Source organism: Pristis pectinata, chromosome 41 (assembly GCF_009764475.1).
Source record: "Pristis pectinata isolate sPriPec2 chromosome 41, sPriPec2.1.pri, whole genome shotgun sequence".
NCBI lineage: Eukaryota > Metazoa > Chordata > Chondrichthyes > Rhinopristiformes > Pristidae > Pristis > Pristis pectinata.
This window is the reverse complement of record NC_067444.1, coordinates 3,647,617-3,669,349: the sequence shown is the minus strand read 5'-3', so window position 1 is coordinate 3,669,349 and position 21,733 is coordinate 3,647,617. Positions and strand designations below refer to the sequence as shown.

Here is a 21,733-nt window from a genome sequence, read left to right as displayed (position 1 = left end):
AAAGTGTCATCTTGTGTGCTAATGCAGACAAATTGACATCAAGGTCTGCACCAAGCCGAATTCAATGTCAACGAGAGTATAGTAGGCAGTCCATGCTGAGGTTCGTTGCCTTTCTTAATAGTTGTATGCGACGTCTGTTTTATCAATTTCAGGAAGCGAACAGGAGAGGTAATGACAGTTGTCTTGTGCCGCTCAATTTTCCATCACCAAGTGAAACAGGTACAGTGTTCCCTGAAGATAATGTCACAGGTGGGCAGGGTGTTGAAGAAGGAGCATGCCTTCATCAGTAGGGTACTGAGTACAGTGGGTTGGACGTTATATTGCAACTGTACACATCGTCGGTGAGACAGCATTTGAAGTATTGTGCGCAGTTTTGCTCGCCCAGCAACAAGAAAGATGTCATGAAGCTGGAAAGCGTGGAGAATAGATTCACGAGGATATTGCCGGGACTTGGAGGGCTTGTCTTATGAGGAGAGGCTGAATAGTTCAGATATGTAGAAATATGAGGGCTGAATTTGTGGATATTTCATGTCCTTAGGGGCTTAAGATAAAGTGGATAATCACATTTTTTCCCCAGGGTAGGGGAGTCTAAACCTAGAGGCTAAAATTTAAGGTGTGAGGGGAAATACTTAAAAATTTGCCTGAGGGGGAACGTTGTCACACAGCCTGGTGGGTATATTGAACGAGTTGCCAGAGGAAGCAACGGGGCCGGGTATAATTAGAATATTGAATGGACATTTGGACTGTTGAGTGGAAGGACATGTTTAGAGGGATATTGGCCAAACGCAGGCCAAAGGAACTAGCTCGGATCGACATCTTGCTCAGCACAGATGATTTGGGCCGAATGGCTTCTTTCCGTGCTGTATAACAGTATGACCATGACACTATGACTATGTCGTGACCTAAAGATCATGAAAATGTAATATGTACAATTTGGAGTAGTATTAATCTATTGATAAAAGCAACATGTACACTCAGACGTCCACGCCGATTGCTTTCTGCTTCGAATGCACAGAGGTGGACTTTATATAAATAAAACGAAATCTCTCTGCTATTATCATTGGTCAGTTTGCGAGATTTTGGAAAATTCTTCAACTAGAACAGTTGCAAGTTTACGTATGTGTTATGTATTGTTCGGTGCGTATTGGACAGCGAGGAAGGACATAAATCTTACAGCTTCATCTTGACAAGCTAGCTTAATGGTCTGAAAAATGGCAGATGAAATTTCATACAGACAAGTGTGAGCTGTTGCACTTTGGGAGGACACACAAGTGTAGGAATTACACAGTGAATGGTAAGGCTCTAAGGTGCGCGGTCGAACAGAGCGACCTGGGAATACAGGTGCATATTTCCTTGAAAGTGGCGTCACTGATAGAGAAGGTCGCAAGAGAGATTTTGGCAGTTTGTTTTTCGTAAATCACGGCACTGAGTACAGGAGTTGGGATGTTATGTTGAAGTTGCGTAAGACGTTGGTGAGGCCGACTTTAGAGTATTTTCTGCAATTTTGGTCACCTACCTACAGGAAACGTATCAATAAACTTGAAAGATTGCAGAGAAAATTTACAAAGGTGATGCCGGGACTTGAGTTATTGGGAAAGGTTGAATAGGTTAGGACTTTATTTCCTGTAGCGCAGGACTTTGAGGGGAGATCGTATAGAGGTATACAAAATTATGGGGGTAATGGATAGCGTCAATATATGCAGGCTTCTTCCCCTCAGGTTGGGTGAGACTAGAATTAGAGGACATAGGTTCAGTTGGACAGGTGAAATGTGCAAGTGCAAACTGAGGGGAAACTGCTTCACTCAAGAGGGTGGTGCGAGTGTGGAACGAGCTGCCAGCGTAGGTGGTAGATGCGGGTTCAGTTATAACATTTCAGAGAAGTTTGAATAGGTAGCTGGATGGGAGCGGATCGGAGCGAGATGGTCTGGGTGCTGGTTAATGGGACCAGACGAAAGATCAGGTCGTTATGGACGAGGTGGGCCGAAGGGCCTGTGGCTGTGATGTAGTACTCTGTGACTCTATTATCAGACTGACACACGACAGAATAAGATTGTGTTTAAGAAATAAACCGACATTCGATGACATTATCATTTTAATGGGTAATGATAACCAATAGCATCAAAATAGCCTTCCGTGCGTTCTAACCGATATGTGATTTCAGACAGTGAAACAGAAATTGATGTCAGTATCGCTGCTCCTGAATTACTTTTTCAACATTCTGTACTCACATTAAACGCATGTTATTTCCACCGCCGAATGAGACCTTCTGCTCCACTAAATTAGATTAAACAATTTCATGCTCTTGGCTGTGTTATTGAAATCTTTGACATAATAATTTGAGCGTTTTTGCAATACCTTCCCAACTTCCATGCCGTGCGCCAGTAGATTAAAAGAAAAAAATCCCTTCCGATTTTGCGTTAAAGTACCCCTTCTGGCAGTACTGCCATGGTAGATAGAATTACTGGGAATCAGAAAAATATTTCTCTAGATGCCAGCCGTTCCCAATCAAGAAAGAAATATCATGTTTATAAGTTTTTTTTTGTATTCTCGACCATTTTAAAGTATAACGGGCTTGAAATGTATACAGGATATACTGCAAACATCCTCTCCGATCTTTCAGAGAAAGAGAAAGCAAACTGCACAAATGGAACAAAACACGGCAAGAAGCTTGAGTAACAGCGGAAGAGAAACATCGTTTTGACACTTCACCACAGTGCGCGTTTTGGTCACGTTAATCGTGCGCTCCCACTGGGTAAGAATGGTCTCCCTTGCCTTCTCCCACTTCCCCGGGCCATTCAGACGATACTGATAAGGCGTGAATGGCCCGAAGAAGACGAGATATGCCAGCCTTGGGTCACGAAGGAAGAGGCGCATCACGTCAGGTTTGACTCCTATCTGTTCCGCCAACTCGTCCGCATAAGGCACAAAATCTACCTGTATTGTGTGTCTACGGGACTTGACGTACCTTTCATAAAATAAACAAGACCACAAAGTAGTTGTTTGCCACTGATAGCAATCTGCAAAACAGTCTGGAAAAAAGGCCCTTCGGCCCATAGCGTCCACGCCGTATATGTTGCTCAGCGAGCTGGTTCAATCTGCCCATGTTTGGCCTATAGCCCTCTGAATCTCCCCTTCCCATGTATTTTATCCAGATGGCTTTCAATGTAGCTGATGTGCCCGCCTTAACTACTATTTCAGGCTCTCATTACGAATACGCACCACCCTATGCTTGAAGCAGTTGTCCCTGATGAACATCTTAAAGGTTTCGCCTCTGATCTTAAACCGATGGCCACTTGACTTTAGCACCCACTCCCTGAGAACAAGTGCTTTTACCCTCTCTGTACCCCTCGCGAGCTTACCACTGTCAGGTCACCCCTCAATCTCCTACATACTAGGGAATGAAGTCCTAATCCACGGACCGTCTCCCTCTAATTCAGGCCCCCAAGTCCAGGCAAAATCCTGGTAAATGTTTTCTGCACTGCCTGTAATTTAGTAACATCTTTTCTATAACAGTGTGACATTGAAGAAAATGACTGGGCAAACTTGAAAACAATTTCAAGTCTGTCTGAACATCAATAGACCAATTTGCTTTCCTTTTATTTTTGGATAAATACAACTGTCTTGAAAAACCGGAAATGTCAAATATTCCAGTCATTTGACTGCAAAGGCTGGACGATTCGTTAGAACAGTACAGCACAGGAAAAGCCCCTCCCGCCCAAGATGATATGCCGAACTAATTAAGCTAATGTTACCGATTTCCGTCTGCACATGGTCCATATCCTTCTATTATGAGCATATTCAAGTGACTGTCTAAGAGTCTCTTAAAAACCTCTAACGTATCTGCGTCCACCACCACCCCTGGAAGCCCATAGCAGGCACGCACCACTCTCTTTGTTTGAAAAAATCCTGCCCCGCACATTTCCCCTCTCACCTTAAATATATCCCCTCTTGTATTAGACATTTCGACCCTTGGAAAAGGAAGACAGAGCTGCGTGCTCTGTCTATGCCTTTCATAATTTCATAAAATAATTTCTACCGGTGAAACAGGTCTACAGCGGATGCCATTACCTGGACCTGCACTCAGCTCTGGAGCATCTGGACAGTAAAGACACATACGTTAGACTATTGTTCATTGACTACAGCTCTGCCTTCATTACCATAATTCCAAGCAAGCTTGTCACCAAACTCCGAGACCTAGGACTCATCACCTCCCTCGATAACTGGATCTTTGACTTTCTAACAAACAGGCAGCAATCAGTGAGGATAGACAGCAAAATCTCCGGCACGATTATTCTCAACACTGGTGCCCCACAAGGCTGCGTCCTCAGCCCGCTACTCTACTCCCTATGCACTCAAGACTGTGTGGCCAGATTCTGCTCTAACTCCATCGACAAGTTTGCAGATGATACCACCGATGTAGGCCGTATCTCAAACAGCGATGAGTCGGAGTATAGGGAGGAGATAGAGCGCTTAGTGGAATGGTGTCATAACAACAACCTTTCCCTCAATGTCAACAAAACTAAAGAGCTGGTCATTGACTTCAGGAAAGGGGGCGGTTTACATGAACCTGTCTACATCAATGGTGCTGAGGTCGAGAGGGTTGAGAGCTTCAAGTTCCTGGGTGTGAACATCACCAACAGCCTGTCCTGGTCAAATCACGGAGATGCCACAGCCAAGAAAGCTCACCAGTGCCTCTGCTTCCTCAGGAGGCTAAATAAATTTTGTTTGTCCACTTTGGCTCTCACCAACTCTTACCAATCCACCATAGTAGGCATCCTATCTGCATGCATCACGGCTTGGTACGGCATCTGCTTTGCCCATGACAGCAAGAAGCTGCAGAGAGTTGTGGACTCAGCCTAGTGCAGCACGAACACCAGCCTACCCTCCTTGGACTCTGTCTTTCCCTCTTGTTGTCTTGGTGTAGCAGCCAGCATAATAAAAGACCCCACTCACCCGGAACATTCTCTCTTCTCTCTTCTTCCATGCGGTTGAAGATACAGGTGCCTGAGGGCACGTACCACCAGACTTGACTGCTTCTACCCAACTGTGATAAGACTATTGAACGGTTCCCTGATACGATTAGATGGACTATGACCTCACGATCTACCTTGTTGTGACCTTGCACCTTATTGCAGTGCACCTTCTCTGCAGCTGTGACACTTTTCTGTTACTGTTTTTACATGTACTACCTCAATAGACTCTGTACGAACTCAGTGTAACGGCACTGTGTAATGAATTGACCTGTACGATCGGTTTGTAAGACCAGCTTTTCACTGTACCTCGTTACAAGTGAGAATAATAAACCAATAACCAATAACTAAACTTTTAACAGGTCTCCCTTCCTACGGGAGATCAGTTTAAGGTCAGAGGAGGAAAGTTTAGGGGAGATGTCAACGCTGGGTGTTTTACACTGGAATATTGAGTGACGGTAGAGGCTGATACAACAGGGCCGTTTAAATGGCATAGGTACATACTTACGCGAAATAGAGAATTATGGGATGTAAGCGAGAGAAGTCTTACGTTGATTCTGGAGTAAGTGTTAATTTAGGTCTGCACAACATGGTGGGCTGAAGTGCCCATATTGTGCTGTTGTGTTCTATGTTCTATGTTTCCTCTCAGCATCCGCCGGTCTAGTTCGTCCAACTCCTCCTCATAACATATGGTTTGGAATGCCGGCAGCATCCTGGCAAACCGCATCTGAGCCTTCCCCATGACCTAAACGGCTTTCTATCATGGGGATACCAGAAATGAATGCAAATATCTCCTTGGAAGTGAAATCAGGCGGTCTCATTGCCAAATATTATTTACTTCTGCTCTGCAAGGACGTCCCCTGTAGAACCTCAGAGCGATGTATGCAATCGCACCGTGAAACTCTTTATCAAATTTATTCTGCGTTACGTGCCATGGAACCATACACAATTTGTGACAAAGGGGCGGCCCATTTGAAATATCCCATCGGAGGAAGTCAGCCAAATCCCACTTTCCGGCACTCAGCCCGATGTGTAACAGGTCGCGACCTATCAAATGTATGTCCCCACCATTGTTTAAATATGACGCGGGTTACTGCTTGACCCACCCGTTCGGGCAATGACGTCGTGGCACCTTCCCCCACTCACTCTCATCTCCAACTCCCCTCTTATCTCATCAATTATTTTAATTCTATGCCTGCTTATTTTCAGACCCCCATAAAGGAAACTGTTGTGTCCTATTTACTTTAAGCGGGCCCGTGATTATTTCACTCATCTAAAATTAAATCTCCACCCAGACTCAATTTCGTCTTAAGTAAACAACCATGTTACCAAACATCTACTCATAGCTACAATCTGTAATCTCTGCAAAACCCACATGAATTTCCTTTACACCCTGTCTTCTGCAAAGACATGTCTTATCAGCACAGTCGCATTGTTCCTGTTATGTGCTGACGATAGCCTTAGGCGGTACTGCTGCCGTGGCTTAACTGGTTCTGCACACCGTTCCATCATCGCCGAATCTGCCCTTATATTGCGAACTTTTGGTAATAATTAACCCATCCCAAATTGATTTTAAGCAAATTATTTATCTCATGAAAAGAGAGTTATTGGGAAATGTTGGGCAAGCTGGGTCTTTATTCTTAGAAGCGTATGAGATTGAGAGGTGACCTGATAGAAGGGAAAAGATAGGGTTAATGCACTCAGTGTTTTTCTCAGATTGGGGAATAAAAAAAACTAGACGGCATAGGGGAAATATCTAATAAGAACCCCAGGGAAAATTTAACACACAAAGGGTGGTATCTCTGCGTAATGAACTGCCAGACCAAGTGGTTGAGGCAGGTGCAAAGGCCGTTAGACTGACAAATGGATAGGAATAGTTCAGAAGGTTATGGGCCAAATGCGGGCAAATGGGACGAACTTATTGGGACATCTTCGTCAGCGTGGACCTGTTGGGCCGAACGGCCTGTTTCCATGTTGTATAACTCTATGAGAGTAAAATTAAAACTAAAACACTGTGGACTCAGGAAGTTTGAACGAGAAACAGGAAATATTCGGCAGGTCCGGCAGCATCTGTGGAAAGAGAAACACGGATGACACTTCAGGTTGAAGGCTCTTTGCTAGAACTGGATCTGAGAGGAAATGTTTTAGGTTGCATGTGAGATGGGGATGAATAGACGGGACAGGGGTGATACCTCTGGTAGGCTGAGGCAGAGGTTGCTGTGGGAATGAATTTGTGAATGGGGCAGTTCGAGCGGTGACAAAGGTCTGAGCTCTCTTGCAAGCAACACATCAGGGTGTGCTAATGGAGAAGGAGAAACACATAAGCAAAGATCACAGGCGGATGATTTACGCCAATTGGAATGAAGACTAAGCCAAAGCAGTCTAGGAAGCTGGAGCGAGATGTGGTGGGTTAAATAGAGGATAATAATTCTCATTACCAAGAAGTTCAGGGAGAACGAACGAAGCATATTTCAAACCGTTGTCGACGTTGCAAGGCAGTAACATGACAGTTTTTGCTGCTGCAGAGCGCGAATTCGCTTCCGGTTTTTCTGGTGGGAATAGAATCAATCAGAAAACATTTTGCACGGTACCTGGGAGAAAATGGGTTTGGTGGATTTGTCGAAAGAGTGAAGGAATGGCTACTTCCAACCCGCGGGGTCTGAACGGGCCAATAATATTACTCAGCACTTCCACAATTCAATCAGCTAATGATTTCATGTAAAAATAACCATACCTCTTCTCCATACGTTCTTTCTTTTGCATTATATCTGACATCATGTCGGGCACGGTTGGCAATTTTATGAATCCTGAAACATCAGATGCATATTTCAAATTATATGTTTGACTCAGCTGTTTGTGCTACCCACATCGAAAGGATAATTGCTCATTTTTACATACATGTAGCCTACTGAAGCTCGCATCGTCGTTCCTGAGTTGCTTTAACAACAATTGAACTATCGAGCGTGGCATTTAATACATAGCCAAAGAATTACTAATGGTTTGGAACGTACCGACAAAAAGAAATCGTTGTATTCATCTTAAAAAGTAAATAGAGTAATGATGAGTCGGGGTCCAGGAAGGAGATAGAGAACTTAGTGACATGGTGTCATGGCAACAACCTTTCCCTTAATGTCAGCAAAACAAAGGAGCTGGTCATTGACTTCAGGAAAGGGGGCGGTGTACATGCACCTGTGTACATCAAAGGTGCAGAGATCGAGAGGGTTGAGAGCTTCAAGTTCCTCTGAGCGAACATCACCTTCAGCTTGTCCTGGTCCGTCCACCAAGACGCCACTGCCAAAGAAGATCACCAGCTTCTGTACCTTGCGCTGCCTTGGTGAAGCAGCCAACATAATCAAAGGACCCACCCTCCCGGGACATTCTCCCTTCTCCCCTCTCCCATCAGGGAGAAGATACAGGAGCTGAGGGAACATTCCACGAGGATCGAGGACATCTTCTGTGCCACGATGATAAGACGATTGAAGGGTTCCCTAAAACGATGAGATGGACTATTGACCTCAAAATCTACCTTGTTTGACATTGCACCTTATTGGCTACCTGCAATGCGCTTCCCTGTAGCTGTGACACTTTGCTCTGTATTTTGTTATTGTTTTTACCCTGTACAACCTGAATGCACCACAATGCACTGTGTAATTAATTGATCTGTTCGAATGGTATGCAAGAGAAGTTTTTCACTATATCTCGGTAAAATTGACAATAATAAACCAATGCAATTAATACCAATACCAAAAATGTTTGTAATGTTACACGAAAGCAGGGTTGTCTGGTCTGCAGCATGTTTAGACAACGCAAGGTAAAATTGAGTGCAGTGCAAGACGGCCACTTGTTCCGTTCAAGAGCAAGCAGAACAATGCGCATCGATGGTGTGAAATGTATTTAATAAGTACGAGGAAGGCTGGATTTATTGACGCTGATTTGTTTGTCAATCTTTTCTTCGGCGAAACAACAAGATGACTTCATGAGGGAGTGTATAATTAAACGAGGGTATTTCGTCATATCGAAGAAAATAAAAAAATGTTAAAAATTGGTGGATGTGCTTTGTTTATTTGTGTCTGAACTGAAACCGAAGAGAAGGTCAAATGGGACATGTGACGTACACAACGTAAGATATTCCATTCTGCAAATTTAAAGTGACAAACTATATGTGGAAACTGAAAAGCACTTTAAGCCATTTTACCCGTGTCGCATTTGCCGGCACTTAACCTTCCCTATTTAATTCCCTACAAATTGCCTATTAAGTGTCTCCTACATACGTTGACTGAATATAACTCCATTCGTTCCTCTGACGGCAAGCTCCAGAAGGCAACCACACTCTATGTAAGAACTTACCTTTCAATTCCCCTTTGAAACTTATTCGTCTCACTTTGGAGGCTTGAGGAACAACTCCTCGTATTCCACATTGTGAGTCTCCAAACTGACAGCCTCAACAGCGACTTCTCTAACTTGCCGTAACCCCACACCTTCTTTCCCTTCCCCCGCCCCCCACTCCTTTGTCTTCTCATATTCCTGTGGCCCCATTACCCCGCATTGATGACCTTCCCGTCTCCTCTGCTCCCCTTCTCCATCCTTTACTTTATGGTCCACTGCCCTCTCCGACTGGATTGCTTCTTTTTCAGCCCTTTGCCTCCTCTACCTATCACCTCTCAGCTTATTACATATTCTCCCGCTCCCCCACCCACCTACATACCCCTTCTCACCTGGACTCGTCTATCACCTGATCCCACCTATCCCCTGCCTGCCTGTGCTCCTCCAGTCCCCCTCCACCTTCTTATTCTCGCTTCTGCCCTCTTGCCATTCCAGTCCTGATGAAGGGTCTCGGCCTGAAACGTCGACTGTTTATTTCCCTTCATGGATGTTGCCTGACCTGCTGAGTTCCTCCAGCACGTTCTGTGTATCGATGCAGATTCCAGTCTCTGCAGAATTTCTTGTGTCACTATAAATCTTTGCCCCCCCTGTTGATAGCCTTCCCACGGGGAAACCAAATCTGAGCATTTACCATACCTTTGCTTCATCGAATTTAACATACCAATATCAGATCATCCCTCATTCTCTTTCTCACGTGGGGAAACAAACCCAGCCCATCCAAACTCTCCCCTTAACTAATATCCTCCAATCCAGGCAACATACTGGTGAAATTACAGTCCAGGCGCGTCCACTATTGAGTTCAATACAGAATAAACACGTACCTTTGAAAACTCTTGTTGCCCAGCGTGATTGTAGTTCGGAAAGAGGCATTATGGCTCCCAGAGGTTGAATGAGGCCGATGACAAACAAAGTAGGTTGCTCCATTTGAGGTGGGAAGACATGCTTGTAGAGTTGAACTTGGTTTTTATGAACCTTGATTACGGACTCGTCCAGGCAAGGATACGAAAAGGTGTAGCCGGTGGCGAAGACAACAACATCCACCTCTTCCACACTGCCATCTTCAAATATTGCAGCCGTCTTGGTGAACTCCTTCACGTTGGGTTTGACCAGCAAAGTCCCTGACATAATGCGATTCGGCAACTCGTCGTTGACCGTTGGATGTTGGCTGAAAATACTGCAAGATATTTCAAGCGGAACTGTGACCAGAGCCGTGCGTTGAGGTGAAATACATGAAAAAACGGTGACATTCAACACATGACAGCACAACTCATTCGAGCACCCGGATACAGTTCAAGCTTTCATTTACATGGTGAGTTGAGTGTATTTTAATTCCCAAAATATCTTCCATCTCCTGCTCTTACCACATCTCAACGGAATAACCAGATCCTCCAGTTTTTGTTGCCCTTGACAAACAAAACCAATGAATCTGGAGATGCGGGGAGAAAGTTGGAGCAGGATACTAGGTTTAGTTAATCAGCCATGATAATACTGAAAGGGGGAAGTCTCCAGGTAAGGCCGAGTGGCCTATAGCAGTTCCTACCTTCTGCCTTTCTATGTTTCTGTAGGAACTTGCTTGGTGGTCCATCGGGTTTTGTGGGTAAGTTGTATTTGGGTTGCCAGAAGTATAGAAGAGCAGTAAAAACAGAAAATGTTACAAACCGGTCATGTGGCATTTTTCCAAACATCACTCAAATTCCGCGAAAGCGCATTCAACTTTACTTTGTTTTTCATCTGTTTCCTGACCTTGCACTGCACATCGAATTTTAAGGTGGTGCTTGCTGTCTTGATAACCGTAGTAAAGACGACCATTCATCATAATATTTCCGTAAAATCGCGCAAGATGAGTTCAGGCTGTCCCGGTCCGCCAACTGCTCTTCGACACTGCTGATGTCCAGGGGCCGTATACTCTTAAGGGCAAGACCCTGAACAGTGTTGAAGAACAGAGAGACCTTGGGGTGCAAGTCAATGGCTCATTGAAAGTGGCTACACGGGCAGACAGCGTGGTTGAGAAGGCGCATGGAATGCTGGCATTTATTAATCGGGATATTGAGTATAGGGAGTCAAGAAGTTATGATGCATCCCTATGAACTCTAGTTAAGCCGCATTTAGAGTATTGCGTGCAATTCTGGTCACCTCACTATAGGAAGGATGTCTAAGCTTTAGAGAAGGCGCAGAGGAGGTTTACTCGGATGCTGACTGCATTGGAGGGCATGCCCTAGCAGGAGAGGCTGGATAAACTTGCGCTCTTTTCTCTGGATCAGCGGAGGCTGAGGGGTGATCGGTTGGAGGTGTATGAAATTATGAGGGCGAGAGATAGGGTGGGTAAGCAATATTTTTCCCCCATTCCTTAGCGTTCCAATACCAGAGGGCATGCACTTGAGGTGGGGAGGGGGGAGTGTAGGTTCAGAACAGACGTTGGGGTACGTTTTTACTGAGATAGTGGTGGATGCCTGGAATAAGTTGCCTGAGAGGGTGGTAGAGGCAAAATCATTGGCGGATTTTAAGAGGGGCTTGGATAGACACATTTATGAGAGGAAAATGGAAGAAAACGGGCACTCTGTAGGTAGAGGGGATTATCTATATCGGCACAACATTGTGGGCCGAAGGACCTGTTATGTGCTGTGTTGTTCTATGTTCTTTGACGCTGAAAAGCAAAATGGAACGTGAACTGCAAATGATGGAAATCGGAAATAAAAAAAAAGAAGATAACTAAAACATTCAGTAGGTCAAGCATCATCTGTGGACGGTGAAGAGGCTTAACCTGTTAACGCTGCAGAGCTTCGTCTCAATGGTCTGGCGAATGGCCCTCCGACCTGAAGTTTTAACTCCACATCTCTTTGCACAGATGCTGAAAACAAAATATTGCAGCATTTTCTGTTTTTATGGCTCTTCTGTACTTTTGGCAATATCACTATAATCTGCCCCCTTCGAAACAATACTGATGGGACACAAAGCAAGTAGATTTATAAGCAGAGAAACGCGGAGGAATGACACAGTATGACACCACGTGATCCTTCAAATCTCTTCCGCCAATCACTATGATCGAATGCATTCAGTTTCTTGTTCCATCATTTTCTCCGCATATCCGCGTCTGTTAAGCCCGAACGGCAATAACTAATTCATTGAATAGGATCAATCATTTGTCTCCAATGATTTTCCGCTGTAAAGCATTCTGCCAGTACACCATTTTACTTTGGGGTGGGGTAGGTTACATTTCCCCCTATCTCTGTCTTGCATTGCCTACCCGCGACTCCCAGTGTGTTACCCTGTTGTTTGATTCCCCTGCCACTTTGAGTATCGATCCTGTATTTAATTTCTCCAGTCTTGTTTTGAATTTTATCGTTGTGAATTTGATCTCGATCCATGCGGTTTGAGTGGCGCAGCACGTGGTCAGACTAAAGTCAGTGATCGTTTCTCTGCAGAGTTCATACCTGTGGGTAGGTTGCAGTCCGAAATTGGCGTGATTAAACTTGCTGTTCTGCCTTCTCTGAAGACGCCATGTCAGAATAGACGGAAGCATTGTATCACGTAGTACTTGTGTGGAACGTCTGATAATCATCATGTCGACGGGGAATCCCTCTTCTGCGACGCGGTTCAATATCCAAGCCCCTCTTCTTGTGCTAAGAAACACCTGGAAGATTTTTAAAATAATATCACGTCTATTTTAACTCACTTCAGCGCACTGTATACAGAGACAGAATTCCAAAACAGGCCCTTCAACCCAACTCATCCATACCGACCAATTTGCCTGCATGAGCTAACCTCATTTTCCCGCGTTTGGGCCACATCCCTACAAACCCATCTTTATAAAATCCACATGCCTGTCTAAATGTCTCTTATGCTTTGTAATTGTACTCTCTACCACCAGTTCATCTCTACCCTTCGTCATGGTGAGATTACTAATCCCATTCAATGGCTCACTTCACCTTGAATTTATTCTCTCGTGCATGATAATCAACACCGCCTACTCCAGGTTCCTCTACAACTCACCTGCTATAGGAATATACATACCGCCATCAGTGTGAAAAAGTTGCCGCTCAAATACCTTTTAAATCTTTCCCCTCTCGCCTGGAAATTGTGCCCTCTAGTTTTAGATTCCTCAACCCTGGGGAAAAGGCTGTGATCATCCAACTTGTCTTGGCCCTTCATGGTTTTATGCACATCCATAATATCACCCCTCAGCCTTATACGATCCAGGGTAAACAGTCCCTGTCCCTCCTGATCTCTTTATTTGAGGAAAGATACACTGGGTTTGGAGGCGGTTCAGAGGTGTTTCACCAGGTGGATTCCGGAGATGAGCAGGTGAGCCTATCAGGAGAGATTGAGTCGCCTGGGATTATTCTCGCGGGAATTTAGAAGAAAGAGAGGGAACCTTGCAGAAACATATAAAATTATGAAAGGGTCAGATAGAAGAAGGGAAGTGGTATCCACTGGTAGGTGAGACTGTTCAGTCTCTTCTGACAGCTTAAGTCATCCAGTCCTTGTACCATCCTCGGGTAACTTTTCTGCATCTTTCGCAGGTTAATAACATTATTCTTGTACCCAGGCTTCTGAACAGCACACAATGTTCCAAGTGTGGTCTCACCAACGTCATTCACGGCTGTAAATCTTGTACTCAATGCCTTGACCATTAAAGGCAAAACAGTTCAACACCTTCTTCGCCACCCGGTTTACCCGTGTCTTCACTTTTAGGGAAGAGTGTACCTCTACCATAGGTTTTATGCACATCCATAATATCGCCCCACAGCATTATACGCTCCAGGGTAAACAGTCCCTGCCTCTCCTGATCTCTTTATTTGAGGAAAGATAGAATGGTTTTGGAGGCGGTTCAGGGGAGTTTCACCAGGTGGATTCCGGAGATGAGCGTGTGAGCCTATCAGGAGAGATTGAGTCTCCTGGGATTATTCTCGCGGCAGTTCCTCTAGTCTACAACACTTACCAGGGACCTACCATTTACTGTGTAAGCCCTACCATGGATTAACTGACCAAAGTGCAACACTTCACGATTGTCCGTGTTAAATTCCGTTTTCCATTCTCTGGCCCACTTCTCAAGCTGGTCGAGATCCCTTGTAAACTGAGGGAACTCCCTTCACTGTCCACTCCACCACCAACTTTGGTGTCCTCCACAAACTTACAAACCGTGTTAAAAATATTGTCATCCGAATCGTTAATACAGATGACAAAGAACATTGAGCCAACACCGATGCTTGCGGCACACCACTGGTCACAGGCCTCCAATCTAGAAGACAAACCCCTCCACCACCACCGTCTGTCTACACTGCAACCCTCTGCCTCCTTTCAACAAGCCAATTTTTCATCCAGTTGGATGTGTAACCCTGGACACCCTGTGATCTAGGCTTTCAGAAGAGTTTCCCATGCGGTACCTTGTCAAAAGCCTTGCTAAAGTCCACGTAGACACGTCTACCACCCTTCCCTCGTCAATCATTTAGGTTAGCTTTTCGAGAGACCCAATCAAATCCGTGAGGCACGATTTAGCATGCACAAAGTCATACTGACTATCTCCAGTCAGTTCTTGCCTTTATATGAAATGCTGGTGGACCCAGTCCCCTCAGAATCCCCTCCAGAATCCTTCCCGACATTGGCCGCCATGTCGCTGTTTTGTCCTTGTAGCTTTTCCTGAATAAAGGCACAGCATCAGCAACCAGTGTACGGCAAGTTATTACTATAGCCAGTGGGTGGTAGAGGAACGTGGAGTGGGAGAATTGTTTGCCACGCTGGAGAGTATAGATTACAGGTCAAATCAGTCTTTGAAAGCGATGAATAACCTTAACATGGCAATCGGTTGAGTCTAATTAGACCAAATATTCTCTTTGTCGGAAGAAAGGATATTATAAAATAATTAAAGTGTTCTTGGAAGTAAATACGACAAAATAAAGCAATAATAATTTTCATTGTTGAAAAAATATAAATCAGCTGACAATTGCTAATATTAAATCAAACTGACACACTTTCTATTTTCCTTTGTAGTCTGGTCGAAGTACCGGTTGAAATGAAGACTGGTGTGGTACTTAGATGAACAAGTAACACAGGCCCCATCGGCAACATCTCAGCTGCTCATCCATATCTGTATAAAATATCATTTTCCCGCCACTAACGAAAGTGAACACGCTGCTCCGAATGCTCTCACTCACTTGTTCAGCACAGCGGCTGATTTCAACTGCCAGATCTCCTCCGGAATTTCCAATTCCAATGACAACCACCCTCTTCCCTTCAAAAGGCTGAGGTATCTTGTATTCTTTGCTGTGCATATATTGACCTTTGAACTCCTTTATGCCTGAAATCGGACAGAGAGATTAATGATGCGAATGACCCATGCAATGTGAGGTATATCGACGTGTTGATCCAAAAATACCACCCACATTCCTCCATATTATTAATGATAACGTGTTTTGTGAAATCTGCATGAAGATTAAAGTCACGCGCTATGCATTTGTAACCGTCCGACGTGTGTCTTTAACGTCCCGTGTATTTCCACTAGTCCATTCCCTCTTACTGAGGGGGGGGGAGGTGTGGGGTGGATAAGAATTTCCAACCAATACCTATTCATTCGCAGTCTGAGGATTCTTCCATCTTCCCATACAGATTCTGCAGAATGATATTCCTACTCAATGTCCGTCCTCGTCATTTGTAATTTACAAATCTCCCATGACTTACAGCAACGTGAATTTCCCCCAACCGGCAGAGCGTGAAAGCGAGCCATTATTCGAACTTAGAAGATAGAACAATTACAGCACAATTCAGGCCTTTCGGCCCACAAAGCTGTGCCGAACATGTTCCTACCCTAGAAACTACGAGGCTTACCCATAGCCCTCTATTATAGTCAGCTCCATGTACCTACCTAACATTCTCTTGAAAGACCCTATCGTATCAGCCTCCACCTCTGTTTCCGGCAGCCCATTCCACGCACTCACCACTCTCAGAGTGAAAAAACTTACCCCTAACATCTCTGGATCATAGAGATGTACAGCACGCACACTACCACTTCGGCCTAACTCGGGGGAGGCCTGGGTATTTGAGCAGGGAGACGGAGAAGGGAAGTGGGAGAGAGAGAAAGATGGAAAATGAAACAAAATGAATGTCAAAATAGAAGGCAGGGAAAACAATTTCCAATTATTCCCTCATTTACTTACAAAAACACCACGCTCACTTCTCTTTTTGTATGTTATTCCTAAATACTGAATACTTCAGATGTTCAGCGGGCATGTCGACGTTATAAGACAATGAGAACTCTGTATCGTTTTCCCTGCTTTCTAATTTGACTTTTTCATTTCGTAGGTGTGAATTTCCATGCCCATCTCCTTTACATCTTCCCGCCTCTCAACTTAAAGCTAGATTTCGAGAAATCGACATTTCCACTGCGGGATATAACCGACCATCTCCCAGATCTATGCTTCTCATCGTTTTATACACTTCCATCAGCTCGCTGCTTTGCGTCCTATGTTCCAGAGAAAACAAGTCTAGTCTCTCCACACTCTTCTTGTAAAGAACATACCCTAATCCCGGTCAGGCACGGTAGTGTAGCGGTCAGCGCAACGCGATTACAGTGCCAGTGTCTGTAAGGAGTTTGTACGTTCTCCACTTGTCCGGGTGGGTTTCCTACAGGTGCTCCGGTTTCCTCCCACATTCCAAGGACGTTGACGTTAGGAAGTTTTGGGCATGCTACATGGCGCCGGAAGCGTGGTGACACTTGCGCAGAACGTGCATTTCACTGTGTGCTTCGATGTACATGTGACAAATAAAGATATCTATGTAAAATCCCGGTGAACCTCTTCTCCACCCTGTCCATATCCTCGACACCTTTATGCAATCTGGGGACCAGAACTTCACAAACTACGCCCACTCGTTGTAACCACATTTAACTCAATAGAACAACTGAAGAGCGCTTTTCGATTCTCACCGGGGAATGAATCCAAGGGCAAGTGTGGATAACAATGATGGCCAGTGCAGATCATGATGGCGTCGAAACTGGACGTCAGCACGTTGCCGTCGCTGTCTTTAGTTGTGACGCTCCATTGTCCAGTGGAGGGGAAATCTTTTTGCTTCGTTATGCTGCACACGTTCGTCTAAATAAACAGAAACTTGTGATTTGTTACGGAGAAATCTTTATTCTGGGAGGGAATATCACCAATAGCCTGTCCTGGTCCAACCACGTAGGGGCCACGGCCAAGAAATGGCAACAATTCTCTACTTCCTCAGCAGGTTAAAGAAATTTTTCATGTCCCCTTTGACCCTCAGCAATTTTTATTGATGCAGCATAGAAAATATTCTAATCGGGTGCATCAGGACTTGGTACAGCAACTGATCTGCCCGGGACCGCAAGAGACTGCAAGAGTTGTGTACGCAGCTCAGCACATCACGTAAACCAGCCTGTGTACACTTCTTGCCGCCTCGCTGAAGATACCAACGCAATCAAAGACCCGACCATTCCCGGACTTTCTCTAGTCTCTTCTCTCACATCGCGACGAAGATACAAAGGCCTGAAAGCACGTAGCGCTGTGATCAAGGGCAGCTTCTATCCCACTATTAGAAGACTATTGAACGGTCTCTTAGTGTGATAAGATGGACTCTTGGCGTCAATGTACTTCGGTATGGCTTGCACCTTATTGTCTGCCTGCACTGCGCTTTCTCAACAAATGTAACACTTTATTCTGCATTCTGTTATCGTTTTCCCTTGCATCACCTTGATGTACTGATGTGATGAAATGATCTGTATGGATGGCATGCAAAACAATGTTTTTCACTGTACCTAGGTACATATGACAAAAATAAAACAAATTGCTGATTTACAATATGCCAATTTATTGCCCATTTAGGCTTGCTTCTTGGAAAATAGCGGATTAACTTCATTTTATGTTGTGGTGCCTATGCAGAAGGATAGGGATTGTGAAGTATTTCAGCTCCTGAGGATGCAGTAACTTTATGTGGGATGCCACCGACGGGTGGTGGTGTATGCTTGAATCGTTTTTTCTTGTTGAATTGTTTGGTGTATGTCAAGTATACGTGCGTGAGAGTGTCGATGACAAAGGATCCGAGGGGAGCTTCAACAGCAAACGCTATTGAAACTGCAATCCACATCCAATCGAAATTATCATAGAAAACGCCAACTAATAGAATATGCTAACCTAAACTAATTCTATCTTCACGGGCATCGTCCATCTGCCCCTATTCACTGCCAATTCATGTGCCTGTCTCAGTACCTCCTGAACATTGTGTCGCATCTGCCTCCACCACCTCTTCTGGCAGCAGGTTCCAAGCAAGTTCCAATTTAGTGTATTCAAACTGTGCAAAGGAAATGTTGCCTCGTAAATCTACTTTACACCTTCCCCCCTCTTAACGTAAAGCTAGGTCCAGAAAAATTTGACATTTCCACCCTGGGAAATGTCTGCTCATCTCTCATATCTATGCCTCTCATCACTGTGGATACTTATATCAGGTCACCCTTCAGCCACTTCCGCTCTAGAGAAAACAATTCAGGTTCGTCCAGCCTCTCACTGTAAAGAACGCACTCTAATTCACGCAAATCCCGGTGAACCTCTTCCGTCCTTTTCCCAAAGCCTCCACGGCCTTCTTGCAATGTGGCGACCGAAACTGCACACAATATTCCAAATGTGGCCTGACCAAAGTTTTTTACAGCCCTATCATGACTTGCCGGCTTTTATACTCAACACCAGACCGATGAAAGCATGTATCCCGTACGTCTTCATACCATTCTATTTACCTGTGTTGCTATATTCAGGGAGATAGGGATGTGCATCCCAAGGTGCCTGTTTGAATTAAAGCTCTTAAATGTCCCACCAGTTGATATATACTCCACTCGTACAACACATCGCACTTGTCTGGATCAAATTTCGTCAGTCATTTTTTGCCAATAATTCCTACTGGTCCATATACCGCTGATTCCTCTGATAAAGTCACTTGCTGTCGAGAATTCCACCAATTTTTGTGTCGTCTGCAAACTTTCTAATCAACCCGCCAGCAGTTTCGTCCAAACCATTTGTGCATCACAAATAACAGGGGTCCCGGCATTGATTCCTGCAGAACACCACTGGTCAGTATAAGACCCCTCTACCACTGCTCTCTGTCTTCTCTAACCAAGTCAATGTTGTATACAATCTAGGAAGTCTCTATGGTATCCCCTGGCCTTCTTATGGACCTTGTGGCGAACTTTACTATTTAGAAAATATCCATTTTCCAACCCGTATCAATCTTCTTCGACACCACCTCAAAAAAACCTCCCTCGCACCAAGTCTTCATGGCGATTTTAGGACTTGCAATTCAAAAGAAAAAAAAAACGCAGGGATCGTTCTTTTTTGTGTCATTGAACGTAATGTTTCTGGTCGCTGCTTTCAAATCCTTACAGAGCTACTTCGCAACATGCAAAACTGGTCTCGGCCATTCTGCATCCAGCAAGCAGCATGGGATTGTGAAAGTGCGGCGGGACAGTGGTTGTGTTACTGTCGTAGAGATTTGACGATTCCACACTAACTTTCATGGTCAAATTGACTTCACAGTGTTGAGTGTAAATCTAATTTTCTTCGAATAAAGTAATGGAAAGGGATTAACATAGAACATAGAGCAGTACGGCATAGAACAGGCCCTTCTGTCCACAATGTTGTGCCGACATAACTCTTCTTTCCTGCCTGCAGAATGTCCATATTCCTCTCTTTACCTCTTATTCATGTGCCCATCCAAGCCCTTCTTGAACATCCCCAATCAGTTTGCCTCCACCACCCTATCAGGCAACGCATTCCAGGCATCCACCACTCTCTCAATAAAAAACGTACCCCTCACGTTTATTCTGAACCTACCCCCTCTCACCTTAAATGCATGTCCTCTGGTATTGGATCGCTCAACAATGGGGAAAAAAAGATACTGCTCGTCCACCCTCCAATAGATCACCCCTCAGCCTTCGCCGCTCCAGAGAAAAGAGTCCAAGTTTGTCCAGGCTCTCCTGATAGTACATGCCCTCTAATTCAGGCAGCATCCTAGCAATCCTCCTCTGTTCGTTCTCTAAAGTCTCGGCATCCTTCCTGTGACCAGGTGACCCGAATTGCACGTAATATTCTAAGTGCGGCCTAACCAGAGGGCTATGGAGATGCATCATGACTTTTTGATTCCTTTTCTCAATACCTCGATTAATAAATGCAAGCATTCCATATTTATTGAGTGAAAACTTGGCTAGTTATATATTAAATGCAATGACTGATTCTTTCCCCAGTATCCTGTATTTGCCGCGGACGTAGTTTTGTTGAAAACTAATCGCGGTGCACTGTGAGGGCGCAGTGGCATGTGGTGTGAATTCCTTGCAAAATTGCACAGAATAGATCAGGCATTCACAGTGCAATGCAGAATTGATACCAGACATTATTTTTCAGGTTAACGGCTGACATCATTGCCTAGTGTGAATGGTGGGGAAATTATTGGGGACGGGCTTAATGTTAATTTGTAAATGCAAGGACTGCTTAAGGACAGGCAGCGTGGCTCTGTGAGGGAAAACCCTGCCTCAGTAATATAATGGAATCTGATGACAATACGAAGGAGATTAATTGAGACAGGGTGTTAGATGTTGTCCACATGGACTTACATTTAATTAGGATTTAATGGTCAGTGTGTGGGATACTTCAATTCTGCCTCAGAAAATAAATGCTCTTTTCTTATCCAAAGAAAAGACCACGCCTTCACGGTCTCAGTCGAAGGACCATTGACAACAGCAACACTTGCTGATGAAAGGTGATCGACTCGAGATGTTTTCTCTGGGTTTCACTCCAGGGATGCTGCCTGACACGGCGTAAAGTTCCAGCGTTCTAAGGTTTATCTCAGACCTGAGACTTTGATTCGATTTCTTTCTCGACGGGGTTTTGGGTGTCAGCGTGTTGCATCATGGTGAAGAGTACTGCCAACGATTCTGAGGAAATGTGGATGTAAAGGGACATCGATGATTGGATTTAAAAAAATCAGAAGGCACCTTAAGTGAAATGTAACCGGGTGAAACACAACAGGGGTACAGTATGTGAATAAGGCGACTTAAAATATTTTTAGCACGAAGACGAGGCAGACACTGGCACAGTTCGGCAAGGTTAAGGAAAATACGAAAGCATTTTGTACGCATTTTGAGGACAAGAGGGTATCCAAGGATTACAGCCAATTACTGACGAAAGTGGGACATTATTTGGGAGGCGGATGTCAATGGAGAGGTTTTGTGAAAATCTCTCACCTTTAATCGATATTGAGGACAATATCGCTGGACGATTTACACGGAGCGACGGTTCAATGATTAGATGTTAATTCATGGTAAAAGAGGAGGGTTTGATGTCTGAAAGATGAGAAGTCCCCAGAGCCTGTTGTGCTGTATCCCAGGC

At 44.6% G+C, this 21,733-nt stretch overlaps 1 protein-coding gene across 7 annotated transcripts in view; it reads right to left on the bottom strand.

The window, feature by feature from the left end:
- Positions 1 to 2,129: 2,129 nt before the first annotated feature.
- LOC127566445 (flavin-containing monooxygenase 5-like) overlaps positions 2,130 to 21,733 on the bottom strand; it is a 41,718-nt gene continuing 22,114 nt past the window's right edge. For 4 of the 7 annotated variants that reach the window (XM_052008873.1, XM_052008872.1, XM_052008874.1 and 1 more), the window contains exons 4-9: positions 17,272 to 17,437; positions 15,506 to 15,648; positions 12,785 to 12,984; positions 10,175 to 10,527; positions 7,705 to 7,777; positions 2,130 to 2,965 (exon numbers count right to left, since the gene is read on the bottom strand). In XM_052008873.1, the coding sequence (XP_051864833.1) occupies positions 2,617 to 2,965; positions 7,705 to 7,777; positions 10,175 to 10,527; positions 12,785 to 12,984; positions 15,506 to 15,648; positions 17,272 to 17,437 (1,284 nt within the window). In that variant the 3' untranslated portion in view covers positions 2,130 to 2,616. Of the gene's footprint in view, positions 2,966 to 5,869; positions 7,520 to 7,704; positions 7,778 to 10,174; positions 10,528 to 12,784; positions 12,985 to 15,505; positions 15,649 to 17,271; positions 17,438 to 21,733 lie in introns of those variants that run through there. The other 3 variants (XM_052008877.1, XM_052008878.1, XM_052008876.1) reach the window with 3 other exon arrangements.